The 13,703-nt window shown below is 48.3% G+C and overlaps 1 protein-coding gene across 1 annotated transcript in view; it reads right to left on the bottom strand.

Annotated features, from left to right (window-relative positions):
• Mtarc2 (mitochondrial amidoxime reducing component 2) overlaps positions 1–13,082 on the bottom strand; it is a 37,408-nt gene extending 24,326 nt beyond the window's left edge. Inside the window, exons 1-2 of the mRNA XM_048439512.3 lie at positions 12,792–13,082; positions 7,575–7,748 (exon numbers count right to left, since the gene is read on the bottom strand). Of these exons, the coding sequence (XP_048295469.3) occupies positions 7,575–7,748; positions 12,792–13,063 (446 nt within the window). The 5' untranslated portion in view covers positions 13,064–13,082. The remainder of the gene's footprint in view (positions 1–7,574; positions 7,749–12,791) is intronic.
• Between the last annotated feature and the right edge of the window lie 621 nt (positions 13,083–13,703).

Genomic DNA, 13,703 nt, shown 5'->3' with positions numbered 1-13,703 from the left:
ATGCCTGAGTTGATGTGTGCAAAGGGGCTCAACAAACACCCAGAATACTCATTAATAGTTGAACTTCTGAACTCCTGAAGGCTCAGAATACTCCCACTCCCAGAGCTGGGATTACAAGCATTACCACCACAACCCCTGTTGTCAAATCTCAACACCCTTCTGTTAAGGTCCTAGGTTCTCCTAGGGTCCCTTCCTTCTAGCAGAAACCCTTCTTGGAGCACTGTTTGGATCTATACCTCCAGCCATGCTCCTAAAACTGCAACCACTCTACTATTCAAAACAGATCCTATCCGCCATGGAGCAGCACCGAGGTGGCCTCCAGCTCCTTCAGAACACCACCCACACGTAACTGCATGTACTTCCACTCCGTACCGGCCACCGAAACACAAAAAACTGGCACTGACCCTTGGAAAGGGTACCTATCATGGCAAGAGGATGCCGATCAATCAGTGTCCTCCCAGCTGATACCAGGCATTTCTCTACCAGGACTGTGCTTGCTACTGTTGTTGCTGCAAAACAAAACAGCTATGTGGTAAGAACTAATCCCAGGCTTATGCAACGGATCCTACTCTGAGGAGGTACCCTCACTTTAGAAAACATCTTGGCATGTCTAGTGCCTTCTGTTTTGTATATACCTATAATCTAAGCACTGGGGAGTCAGAGGCAGGAGGTTTAAGCATTTGGGCCAGCCTGGGCTACACAGAAAATTCTAGGCCAGTTTGAGCTACACAGCAAGACTCTGTCTTTAAATAAACAAGTAAATAAATAAATGCTACACGTCTACTGGTCTAGATAGCCTATACTTAAAACCCATACCTTGGGGCTGGCAGGATGGCTCAGCAGGTAAGAAGTTTATGAACAAGCTGCACAACCCGAGTTCAATCCCTGGGATCCCACAAGGTAGAAGAGAACTGACCTCACCCAAGTTGCCTCTGGCCACCACACTTTGCACATGCGCTCTCAGAAGACACAATACTAATGGCTGTAAGGGGGCTGGAGATGATTCGGTGGTTAAGAGGGTTTGCTGCTCTCCTGGAGGAGGGTTAGTCAACTCAGCATGGCCTGAAATTCAGCTCCAGGGAACCTGACACACACACACGGGGAATCTATGCTCTCTGAGGGCACCTACACCATACTTACCCACATCACCAAAACTAATAAACAGAAACCTTAAAGAAGCCTCACAGAATATTGTTTCCTATCATATAAGCACGAAGAAAAGAATGAGCGCACGGGTGACCACAGACTTACACAGTGGAAGCCACCCGGTGTTGGAAAATCAGTCCACACAGCGGTTAATGGTAGGAAGCTAAGGGACAATTGTGTGTTGACAGGGGTGACTGATGGCTGGGGGCTCCTAAGCTACCTGAGGCCAGGGGAGCCAACCCCAAGATCAGAGGTCTGGACTCTAGTACCACAATCCCCAACCTAAAAGGAAGGGGCAAAGGGGCAACCTAAAAGGAAGGGGTTGAGTTGATCAATCGTTGATAATTTTTATGAAGGATGCTATGTAATAAAGTTTCCATAAGAGCCGAAAGGACTAGGTTCAAAGAGTTTGCCAACGCTGAACACCTAGAGGTGTGGAAAGGGAGGCACACCCAGAAAGCACACGAGCGTTCAGCTCCCTACCTGTGGGGCTCTGCTCGCCCTTAGCCCTTAGAACATCCTTCACAAGCACTCACGACTCCCAGTTTCTAAGAGGCTCTCTAGCAATGAACAGAACCCAGGGAGGGGGCGGTAGGTCAGAGTCAGGCTGCCGCCCTCACTGGCATCCAAAGCTAGGAATAGACTAATGGGACCAAGCCCTTAACCTGTGAGAGCTGATGCTGACTTCGGGCAGATGGAGTCAGGATGGGTTGCTGACGCTGGCTGGTGTGTGCTGGAGGAGGTTTGCTGGTAGAGGGAAATCCATACTCACTGAGGACGCAGTATTGACTCTGTATTGTGGAGTGAAAAGCACACCTCTTGCCTTCCACGGTGGCTTGAATGAGAACAGCATCCACAGGCTCATATGTTTGATAACATGGTCCCCAGTTGGTGAAACAGTTTGGGAAGAATTAGGAGGAGTGGCCTTGTTGGAAGAGGCTTGTCACTGAGGGTGTGGGCTTTGAGGTTTTAAAAGCCTGCACCAAAAGCCTGCATCAGCCAGGCAGTGGTGGCACATGCCTTTAATCCCAGCACCTGGGAGGCAATGGCAGGTGGATCTCTGTGAGTTCGAGGCCAGCATGGTCTACAAGAGCTGGTTCCAGGATTAAGCTTGGTCCCTCCGCTCTCCCCCCACCTACTGAGCAGAATGCAAACTCTCAGCTATGCTCCCCCACCCCACCATGATGGACTCACCTTCTGACACTGGAAGCCCCAACTAAACACTTTCTTTTATACGTTGCTTTGGGCATGATGTCTCTTCATAACAACAGAAAAATAACTAAGATATCTTCCTATCTCACCAGCTTTTTTTGTTTGGTTTCTCTGTTCAGTTGCAAAAAAATAAAACTTCAGTTGGACTTTGCAAAATTGAAGCTACTATTTTCTTTTTTTATTTTCAGGGAAAAAAAGATGGACAACTGCCACTTCTGCATATAACAATTATACCTACATATACATATATGTCAAATTATATATAAAAATCAAATGTTACTTAGCTAGTCTTTCTTTAAGTCTTTTTTTTAATTTTTATTTATTCTTACAACTTAGTTAGCTTTAAGGCTCGACCTCAAAGGCTTTTTGTTAGACTAAAGATAATTTCTTCCTTCCTCTTCCATTAAAACATACGCATGGGACCAGTAAGATGACTCAATGGTAAAGACGACTGCCACCATGCCGAAAACCTGAGTTCAGTTCCCAGGCCCCATGCGGTAGATGAACCAACTCCCTCAAGAACTGACTGCCAGGGGAGCCTACTCCAAGATCAGAAGTCTGGATTTAGTACCACCTCACTCCCTTTCTCTTGCCTCCAAGGGGCAGAGGCTAAAGATTGAGGTGAGCAATGGCTAATTATTCTTATCAATCACACCTATGTAATAAAAGCCAAATAATTATTTTTATCAATCACACCTATGTAATAAAATCCGAAAGGGCTTGATTCAGAGAACTTCCAGATTGCTTAGCACACAGTGTTGAGCTCACTGTGAAGCTGGCTCGAAGGAGGTGAGCTTCCTGCCCCATTTCAGCCCAGAGTGGCTCAAAGCGCCCTGCGGGGCCCACTGTCCTGGGACATTCCGCCCCCTTCCTCTGTGGTAGCTGGGGAAGAAACAGCCCGTGCCCTTGAAACAGCTTAAGGTAAACCATTCCCAACAACTGCCACTATTGTTTATCTTGCAACATAAAAGTATAGGCAAAGGAGAAACAGCAGGCCCAAATTCAGTCACAGAGAAAACACTCAACTGGGAACTCCAGCTGAATGTCAGAGGTCTCTGCTGGATGTTAGAGGAGCCCATTTGATGATGTCATCTCTGTTTGTTGCTACTTGATCTTGTACTTGAAGCTCCACCTTGGGGAGGTTCTGCTCTGCCTGGGACTCTCTATTGGGAACTCCAACTGATTGTCTTAAAGGGGCTTCCTGAATTGGTATCTGCTGGATGTATGGAGCACCCAATTCGATGATGTTTTATTATTGTCTGTCTATCCGTCTGTCTGCCTCTTGCTATTTATGTATTTATTTTTTTTATTTATTTTACTTTGGCTTGACATATACTTAGTAAACTCACTCATTCAAAATCCAGAGCATGGCTGTCACAGATCATTCTGTGGATGGCACAGAGCATGGTACCTAGAGGGTAGCATGCTCAGAGTACACAGGGGTTCCACTCCCCACACCTGCCCCTACCCACTTCTTCATCTGCCGCCTCCTCCTTAGCCTTGGAGTACCTTTTGCAAACAACTGGCAAGCGTGTTTGCTGAATTCTGTGAGGCATTCCGAGGAACTGAACCCAAGAAGGAGGCTGTGGGAGTCAGGTCACAGTTGGTGGTGGGTCGGAGGCTCAGGTAGCTAACCACTAGCTCTAGCTAGCACAGCTACTGTGTCAGACGTGGGAGGTGTGGGGGCCAGCCATGATAAGCTAAGTATGGGCAGATCACCCAAAGGAAGTTCTTTACTTCCAACCATTATCACCTGCCAGAGTAGTACTCTGGCCATCGATAAATTTAAATGGAGGCCTGAGTCTCAGTAATTTACCCTGAAGCAATACCTGGCTGCAGAAAGAACCACTGAGATTACCTGAGCACCACCAACAACAGACCATCCAAAGAAAATGCCTAGCATTCCAACCGCTAAAGATAGGATCACCTGCCAGCACACACTCACCAGGACACGCCTAGACAAATGTCAGCCAATCAGGGGTCCTGAACCTCAGAAACCCCTCACCCCCACTTTTACTACTATAAAAACCCAATTCTAACTGGGCTTGGGGCTCTCTGTTTGTTCTAATATGTTGGACATGCGGAGAGACCAAGTTTGCAAACTTGCATAAAAAATAAAGGCTCTTTGCGTTTACATATGGGACCCGGTCTCCTTGTTGGCTTTTGCAGGGACTTCTTGGATTTGGGCATAACAGGAGACACTCTCAAGAGACCAGTCCTTACTCTGCTGGAACTGAGGCTATCTCTGGGCAGATGGTGTTAGACTTGGATTGTGGGACACCACCTGGTGTCCGCTGGAGAACTGATTATTGGGGGAAAAAACACTCAAACATCTGGAGCCCAGCTGAAGGATCATGGTCACTGATACACACTACCCACTTTCTTTCCTGTCTCGTGTGACCTTGTTTTCTTTTCCCTTTTCAGACTGGACTGTCTGAATTCAATGTCATTTTTCTTGTTTATTTTTAGGGGGAAAAAAAATCTTAAATACATTTAAGAAGACAACCAATACCTAATTTATCTGTACTTAAATTTCAAGTTAAAATAAACCATTGCTCAGCTAGTCTTTGAAGCTACATCCCAAAGACTATTTGCTACGTCTGAAGTTTTCTTTTTTTCCCCCTCCCTTCAAAGGCTAGAAGCAGGCCCTTTTCATCACGTAGGCCAGGCTGGTCTTGAACTCATGGGCCTTCTGTCCCCACTTCCCAGGTACTGGGATGCGAGCATGTGTCACCACACCCACTTACGTGCGACATTTTCAGGCAATAACCACTCAGAGATCTGCGGTATCGAGAAACACTACTGACCTATAACTGCCCTAAACATTTTAACACTGGTCTGGAGAGAGGGCTCCGTGGGTAAAGGCGCTTGCCGCCAAGCCTGACAACCTGAGTTCAGTCTCTGGGACCGACATGGTGGAAGGAGAAAACTGATCCCCTCAGACTGTCCTCTGACCTCCACACCATCTCTTTCCCACAGGGTCTCTTCTATCCTTGGCTTCCAGGGAGCATCCGAGCGTCCCCAGAGCAATCTGTGTGAACAGGTGAAGACCCTTGGAGAGAAAATCGCTGTGGGTGACAGTGAGCCAGCCCCACCCGGGAACAAACACACCCATCACACACCCACAAGTTCTCAACTGCAATATAAGCAACATGTTGATTTTTCTCTTCAAAACCGGTCATTTGTGGAAACTGCTTCCCCTTCCTGCACACAGGGAATAAAAGAAGACTAGGAGGTGCATGGACTGAACTCGAGTCGCTCACTGATCTGCTCCCCTCCTTCTCTCCCTCCCTCCCACTTCCCACCTCTCTGTGGGATGGGGTGGGGGATCAAAGTCTGCTTTCCTCCTATGTAAGCTGAAACTAGGGATGTCATCTACAGGCTTACTGAGACAACACTGCACTCAGCCAGGAATTGCTTTAGAATTTGGGAAGTTAGGAAGCATGAAGGATGGATTTCAGCTCCAACGTTCTGAACAAACATGAGACTCTTCTATGAACCCAAGCGCCTTTAGATTGTACCTGTTTCCTCGGGGTTGAAAAGCTAGGGTGAGGCACGGTACTGCACCCATTAATCCCAGCACTCAGGAGGTGGAGGCGGGCAGTTCTCTGTGAGTTTGAGACCAGCCTGGTCTACAGAGTTCCAAGCCAGCCAGAGATACACAGTGAGACTCCCTCTCAAAATAGAAAAAAGAAAAGAAAGGAAAGGAAAGCTTGGCTGAAGGCTGAGCGCACCGCTCAAGGGCAGAACGCTCACTTAGTGTGCCCAGAACTCTGGTCTTAATTAACCCCAGCATTCACCTGGTTACCAAGGGACCCACGACATTGCATCATCCCACAGCAAACACCTAAGTTTCTGTGATTTCCCAGCATCAAAGAGCAAAGCCTCCCAGCTTTAATCTTCAGTAGCATGCATGCACGCACATACAAAAAGAAAAAAAAAAATCTGGCAAGACCCAGCAGGACATAGGTCATTGTGAGAGGGCTCACATGCAAACAGATGCCAAGGCCTGAGGCCTCACCCCTGCCTACACACATAACCCGCCCTAAGTCCTCAATCTCAGCGGCACACTTCAGAGACTGGAAAGTTCCAAAGTTCTCCTTAACCAGCTCTGAGCTAAATTAGCAAAGCCTCCAGTAACTTCTCTTGTCTGGATGGCAGCTAAGAAGTCTCAACAACGTCTCTCCAAGGGTCAGTGAGCTGACTCAGTGGGTTAGGGCACTTGCTGTCAAATCTGAAGACCTGAATATGATCCCCAGAACCACAGGGTAGAAGAAAAGAACAGATTCTTATAAGTGGCCCCCTGGTCTCCACACCCATGCTGTTGCATAGGTGGGCATTAGGAAATAAACTATTTTACACTTGGGTCAGCCACATGTTTTGCTTCCTTGTCTTGGAGGCCTTGGAGAAGGAAAAGCCACCCCTATGGCCAGCTAGAGACATATTCCTAGCGACAATAGTCTTGGCTCATGCAAGCATGACCTGCCATCCTTTATTGAGTCCTTACCTACAGGGAACAGTTGTTAGGACTATAAGCCACACAGCTGCTTCGTTCTGAACCCCCCCCACTCCCCCCACTCTCCCATCCCACCCCACCCACTGACCTCTGCTGCCCTAGCCACTGAAGTTATTCTAATCAGTCAACTGAACCTTGCTTATTAACCCCTTGTTTTTTCTCCTTCCTGCCAAAGCCTAAGCAAAGTCCCTGGGCTGCAGTTTCCCCTTCCTCACGATTCCTCTGGCCAGCCCCGAGGCTTCCGTGTTAGTGTTGCCTACTTCTAGACACCCATCGACGTAAGGGATCATTTTCCTGTGTGACAGTCATCTGCAACTCTTTCCGTAGCTCGGCTGGGACGGAACACACAAAGCTCGGTTCGATCCCCAGCACCACACAAACTGAGCATGCTGGTACAGGCTTGTAATCCCAGCAGTCTGGGGTTAAGGCATAACGGTCAAAAGTTCAAAGTCATCCTTGGTTATGTAACAAGTTGGAGGTCAACCTGGAAGGTCAGACAGCCATCTCCAAAGTAAAATAAATAAAAGCTAGTCCTGGGCACCCTTAATGGTCACTCACAGTTGAACCACACCCTATAGACTAACTGTCTTCAGTATTTTCCTGCACCAGAGCCTTGTTCTGCAGTTCTAACAAAAAACATAACACATGGAAGGAAACTGCAGGTCTGCTGCAGCTTCCCCACTGCCCCGGAGCAGCGCACCTGCAGTCGTGGATCTTGTTCGAAGATGGCAGCTTGATAGGCAGAACCATCGGGTCCATGTCTGGGGCTTCGAGGGTCAGGTAGTTGTTCTCCAAGGTGATGGAGACCAGCACGAGGCGAGGCTCCTGGCGGGCAGTGACCATGTGTCCATCTTCCTTAACCACCATCCAAAACCTGCAGAGAGGCAGACAGGCATGCACTCACAAAGTCTTCCCCGACCCTCATGAACTTCCTTTAGCTCTCTCTCACCTCGGAACCATCCACCCTTCCTGCTCGGAGAGCTGATGGCAGGTCCTGCAGGTCTCACCAGATCCTTCTGTTGTCCTCAGAAGGAGGCCCTCCAGCACTTGGGCGATGTCCTTTGTCACCTTATGAGGCAGCAAGAAGCCCTCGTCGGATGCCAATGTGTGATCCTAGATTCAGTAACTCCCAGCACGCCCCATCCCCAGACAAGACTTGGGATGTACTCAAGCAGACACTACAATCTCTAGTCCTTCTCTAGCTGAATCACCTCAGCCCCCATCCACCCAGAACACCCTCTCTGCTTTAGCACTGTGTAATGAGTTGGAAACCAAGGGCTGGTGTTAGAAGTGGGAGGGGATGCTCAGAGGCTTCCTGCTGATTGCTGTGACAGATGCATTGAGAATTCAACCTTGGGTTTGCACAAAACTGGTACAAGTTAAAAGGTTAATGTAGTGGTTGATCTACGGTCCCCTTGACAGGATCTTGAATTGCCTCTGGGCCTACCTGAGGAAATGTCTAAATTAACGGAGGTGCAAAGACTCGTCCTAAATATGGGCGGCATCATTGTATGGGTTGGGTTTCTAGACTGAATAGAAAAGATAAAGCCAGCTGAACACTGGCCTTCATCTCTCTCTGCTTCCTGACTACGGAGGCAACTTGACCAGATGGCTCGCCATCCTGCTACAAACCCTTCTTGTCAAGTACTTTGTCTCAATGATAAGAACAATTCATTAAGACAGCTGCCACATATAACAAACCTCGATCACCTCGCTATCCTGTCAACCTTCAGGGAACTTCTTTTATCTTATGGACATAAATAATTCCCCATGAACAAATGATCTGCTGGGTTCTGCTAAGTCTGAGAGAAAGGATGAGACCAGAGAGTGGGTTTTCACAACCAAGTTACCCCACCTTGGCCTGCGGTAAGCATCAACACCCTCATTTTAGAGTAAAGCATGGCAGATGGATTATTGTCACAGTCCAGGGCTCAGAATCCATGCAGGAAACAACGGGGCCTTGAATGATCAATGTAACAGTGAGGCTGAGCCCAGAGTAAATGAAAAGTCTCTTTCAAGGTAAAAAAAAAAAAAAAAAAAATTAGCCAGCAGCATTGGGGTAGAGGAGGGTGGGAGCAGGAAGGACTGAGTCTGAGAGAGAGGATGTGGCGGGGGGGGGGGGGAGGTGGGAGATGAGAATGGGAACAAGGGGGTCCCCTTTATAAATATGTGATAATTTGTGCAGGGGAAATAGACAGCTGGCTTCAAGGAAGGGTCTGGACAGAGGTGATCAAGTCGCGGTTGGCTGCTTAAGGACATTTACAGGGTCAAGGAAGGAAGCTACTCCCGAAGCAGACAGCCTATGTTAGCATTTTCTGGGAGGACCTTGAACACCTCACAGCTCAGGGAGGTGAGCTAAGGTAAATACGCCCAGAACACTAGCAAACAACTCCAGGAGCTGGAAGCATTGAACAGTACAGAGGAAAATCCAGACACAGATTAAAGAAAGGGGTTCTTCCCCTGCCCCCCAGAAACACCAGTGACTGGGCTCCTCTCAGGGACAGAAAACAAGTCATTAAGCAGAGTTCTGGCTGGCAAACTTGCTTCTGGATATTAATCACTCTTTTGATAAATAACGGCCAGGTTCAACTTTTTTATAAACAAAACTAAGGCGTGGAGAGGTTAAATGCCTTTGCTCAAGGTCCCCTGGTCCTTCTGTTTCTGTACCACACATGAGTTTCACGGAAAGAGTGAGTGCTGCTGTCGCCTAGATCTGAACAGGCTGGGTTTGTGACCCCAGGCGACACATCATCCTATCTAACACTGGTTTCTTAGGTCCGAGGGATGGAGACATTCGTATCTAATGCACAACATCAACCTTCGACGGCTAACTTACAGGATGGATTTAGCCCAATGTCAATCATACATTCATTTCACTGACGTTCCCTCCGCCCAGGGCCATATCATCTTAAGAATGGATTGCTAGTGCTGAGCGTGGTGGTGAGAACCTGGAATCTCAGCACTTAGGACACAGCTGTATCCCTGGGAGCGCAAGGCCAGCCCTGCCTACACAGCAAGTTCAGGCCAGCCATGGATACCTAGTGAGATCCTCTGGAAAAGAAAGAGAGCGAAAGGAAGAAAGAAGCGGGGAGGAAGGAATTTATTGCTCAAAGCAAGAGAAATAATACAGTGCTATTTATTTTATTGACCCCCCTCAGGAAGCAGAAAAGCGAGGAGGGCAGATATATTTTCTCTCTACACTAGCAATATTTACAAGCAAGTCATGGTGCTCTTTATGATGAACACAACATCCTCTGATGAGCTGAAAAACACAGGTTGATAGTGGTTACCCGTGAGGCGCCCGCAAGTTCTTTTAAAAAAAAAAAAAGAAAGAAAAAGAAAAGCCAACAAACTGAGTTTATTTTTGTCACTATATTCTTAGCAACTACCACACTGTCTAACTTGCAATCCCCCTGCCTCAGCCTCCTGAGTCAGCACACAGGGACTTTTGTCACATGGCTGACACTTCACAGCACATGATGTCCTTACCGTTCATCAAGGAATGGAGCTCAGCACTGCACTCGGTTTATTTTGAAATGATTAGTTCCTTAACTAACAATGAAGAAGACAAACTTCAAAAAATTATCAACTTTTAAAATCATCTTCTTTTCAGGAATTTGCTTGTATGAAGAAAAGCAACATATTGGTTTACCATCACAGGACAGTCTCTGGCTTGTGTGAAATTGAGTTTTAAAGAAAATGTTCACATTAACCTATGTTTGAAGACAACTTCAAACCTGACCCTCTTGAAGAGAGACATATGAAGAACCAGGTTAACTTCTTTGGTTTTTTCTTCTCTGCTTCCTCCTTCTCTTTTTTCTATTTCAGTTACCTGCAATTCAATTTGTTTGGCACTAAGCATCTTCAAAGGAAGGAAAACAGCCCGGGCCAGCCTCCTCGGGCCAGCATTCATCAGCACTGAGCTTCAGCACCTCCGGTGAGTTGGATAATATCCAGTCCCCAGTCCCCAAGGTCTTTCCAGCCTCAAGAACAAGTTCTTACCCTACATACTGTAATATGTTCATGCTTTGCAACAGTGGCTGTAAACCCCTTTAATTACAGCAGAGGAATCACCCAGGGGAGATCAACACACTACGAAAGTTGCCTTCATTCTTGGTGATGGGAGTTTATTTGCACCAGAACAGGGCTCTCAGGAAATGAAAGCATTTTATTTTGTTTCAGTGTGCAGGCAGTAAGTTTACAGCCTCGGCTGGCCTTGTTCTACAACAACCTGGGAATGACCTTGAACTTCTGCCCCTGCTGTCTGGAGTGCTACCACGCCTCACTTCTGTGCTGGAGGATAAAATCCAGGGCTACACACACATTAGGGAAACACTCTCTCTTACTGACTGAGCTGCACCCCCAATCCTTCAGTAAAGGATAATTTAAAACAAACAACCCCCAACCCCAGCATTAGAAATTTAGGATGAGAGTGAGGGATAGGAAGGCCCATGAGCAAAGCCCACGTGCAAAACATCCAAATGGTATTTTCCAGTGTATCAGGAGCCAGCATTTCTTTAGGCCAGCAGTCATCACACACAGGTGTCCTGGGAGGAACACCGGGTGGCAGATGGCCTCTGCCATGGGGTTTCTTAAATGACCAATCTGCAAACTCCCTCCTCTGACTAGACATCAGAGCACGACTACCATGTCCGCCACAGAAGACGTCCTAATTATAAGAAGGAGATCTGTGGCTCGGCCTGGTGAAGACCTCCCACCTGTAAGAGAAGGGTACAGAAGCATCATCCCTTCGATAACAAACCAAACCGGCTGTGGCACCAGTGAGGCTAAGGAGCTGCAGATTGGTGGGGTGTCCTGCCACCAGGATCCATGTGACGCTGAATCTGTCTCAGGGAACCACTTTCTTATCCCTAATGATACCTTTTAAGGCTTGAGAAATATCTATGTGCTCAGTTTTGCTCCTTGACCTAGGCTGTCCAAGAGTTCACCCTTAGCCCCAGTAGCAGCTGGACCTGACACAAGCCCAGGCTGGCCCTCCTTCAGCACAGCCCTCACCCAGTCTGGCTGAGCCTGTTTCCTCATTTCTGTGTTTGTTCTGTACCAGGACAAGCTGTTTTTGCTTTTCTTCATTCTAATCTCCTTTATGATGGTCTTACACCCCGACTTGTGACTAGCTCCCTGTCCCTCACAACACTCCCCCCTCAAACACCACCATCTGCTACCTCTTCCCCCACCCGACAAACTATGTAATTCCATTCTTTACTCATTAAAGTGGTCACGAGAACTAGAGGGAAGGAAGGACCCAATATTCTTGGAAACATTCAGCCAATGGCTTTTTGTATTTCTAGTATCCTGCAGTTAGGAGAGCCGCGGGCAGACAACAGGGCTGGTTATGGGACAGAGGAGTCTCTAGTCCAGGGGTCCAGGACTGCCCCAACCCACTTTTCCAAAACTACCTTGGCCAGAAGCATAGACCTCGCAGAAAAAGGATCAAAAGACCAGGGACTTCTGGCAGCAATTCGGGTTTCTCTTGCTAGCTAAGCAATTACCTAGGCTGAAAAGGGTGGGAGCCAAAATCGAGGCGCTCTGCTCCCTTCTAGAGAAAATTTGCATATTGTAAAACTAAAATTCTCCTCCCGGAAGGAAGGCCTCCCCACTACTATCTTTTGAACTTACAAACTACGGTTTCAACTTGAACATGCTCACAAATGTCCCCAGTGTGACAGTTGGTGACAATTCTTTCCCATGTGTGCGCGAGTTTCCCAGACGCAACAAACCGTTGCTTTCTTGGTTTGTGGGGAGAATGCAGCTTGCAATGTGGAACCCTTCTCTCGAATTTCACCATGCTTCCGCACACAAAGTTTGCACTCTCCGATGAGCACCCGGTTCGAGGTCTCACACTTCCAAGCTGGGACAGGCAAGGCCCTACCTCCCTCTCCCATGCCCATATCATTACCTGTCGCGCACTTTGCCGCAGCGCAGTCCCATGTCGGTGCACTCGGTCTCGCACACCGACACCCCCTTGCAGGACTTGATCGGGTAGATCCAAACCTTCGACACGGTCCCCACCTGCTGCAGCTGCCGGCGCCGCCGGGGACGCACGCGGCGCCAGGCCACGGTCCCCAGCGCCACGGCGGCCAGTCCCAGCGCGGCGACGCCGAGCCAGGTGGACCGCGGCTGCCCGGGGAGACCGAGACGAGCCAGAGCGGAGGAGCTAGCGGAACCCATGCTAAATTACCCGGTGCAGGCCTGGGCTTCTGGGTGGCGGTGACAAGGCGGGGCTTAAGGCTCCGGGATGTGTGGGAGGAGCAGAGTTGGCAACGTCTATCGCTGAAGTCGCGACCGGTGGAGCAGCCGGGAATTCAGGGGTGGTAACTCTGATTTTGCTTTTGTTTTCCTCTTCCTCTCTTCCCCTCATCCTATCTCCACCCCCATACCATGTGACCTTCCAGCCCTCTACAATCGTTTACCCTTTTGCTTCTGAAAGGAGTGCACTTAGTTGCAGGAGAAGGTGCACTAAAGAATTCCGCTGGACGGGGAATGGAAGATTTTGAGGGAGCAACTTTGGGGCAAGTCTCTGTAAGATCGCGGAACTTTCTCGAACGCTCGCCTTAAACCTTTGCAGGTAGTGACAAGTCGACTGGAGCATCTTCTAGCAGCTGACCCAGGGTCACAGGCACGTAGGCCACTTAAGACCCATCCTGAGGGAGGCGCCAAAGAAATTTCTAAGCAGGATGTAAAAATCAGGCTGCGGTAGGGGAGAAGCTACGAGTTCAAGACCATCGTGGACTATGATTGCCAGACCCTTAACAGAAACATCAATGATTAACTTAACCGTTGAAAGGGAACCTACAGATTAAGGTGCCAG

The sequence above is a fragment of the Myodes glareolus genome, chromosome 5 (genome assembly GCF_982192425.1).
Source record: "Myodes glareolus chromosome 5, mMyoGla1.1, whole genome shotgun sequence".
NCBI classification, from domain to species: domain Eukaryota; kingdom Metazoa; phylum Chordata; class Mammalia; order Rodentia; family Cricetidae; genus Myodes; species Myodes glareolus.
This window is presented reverse-complemented; position numbering and strand designations above follow the sequence as displayed.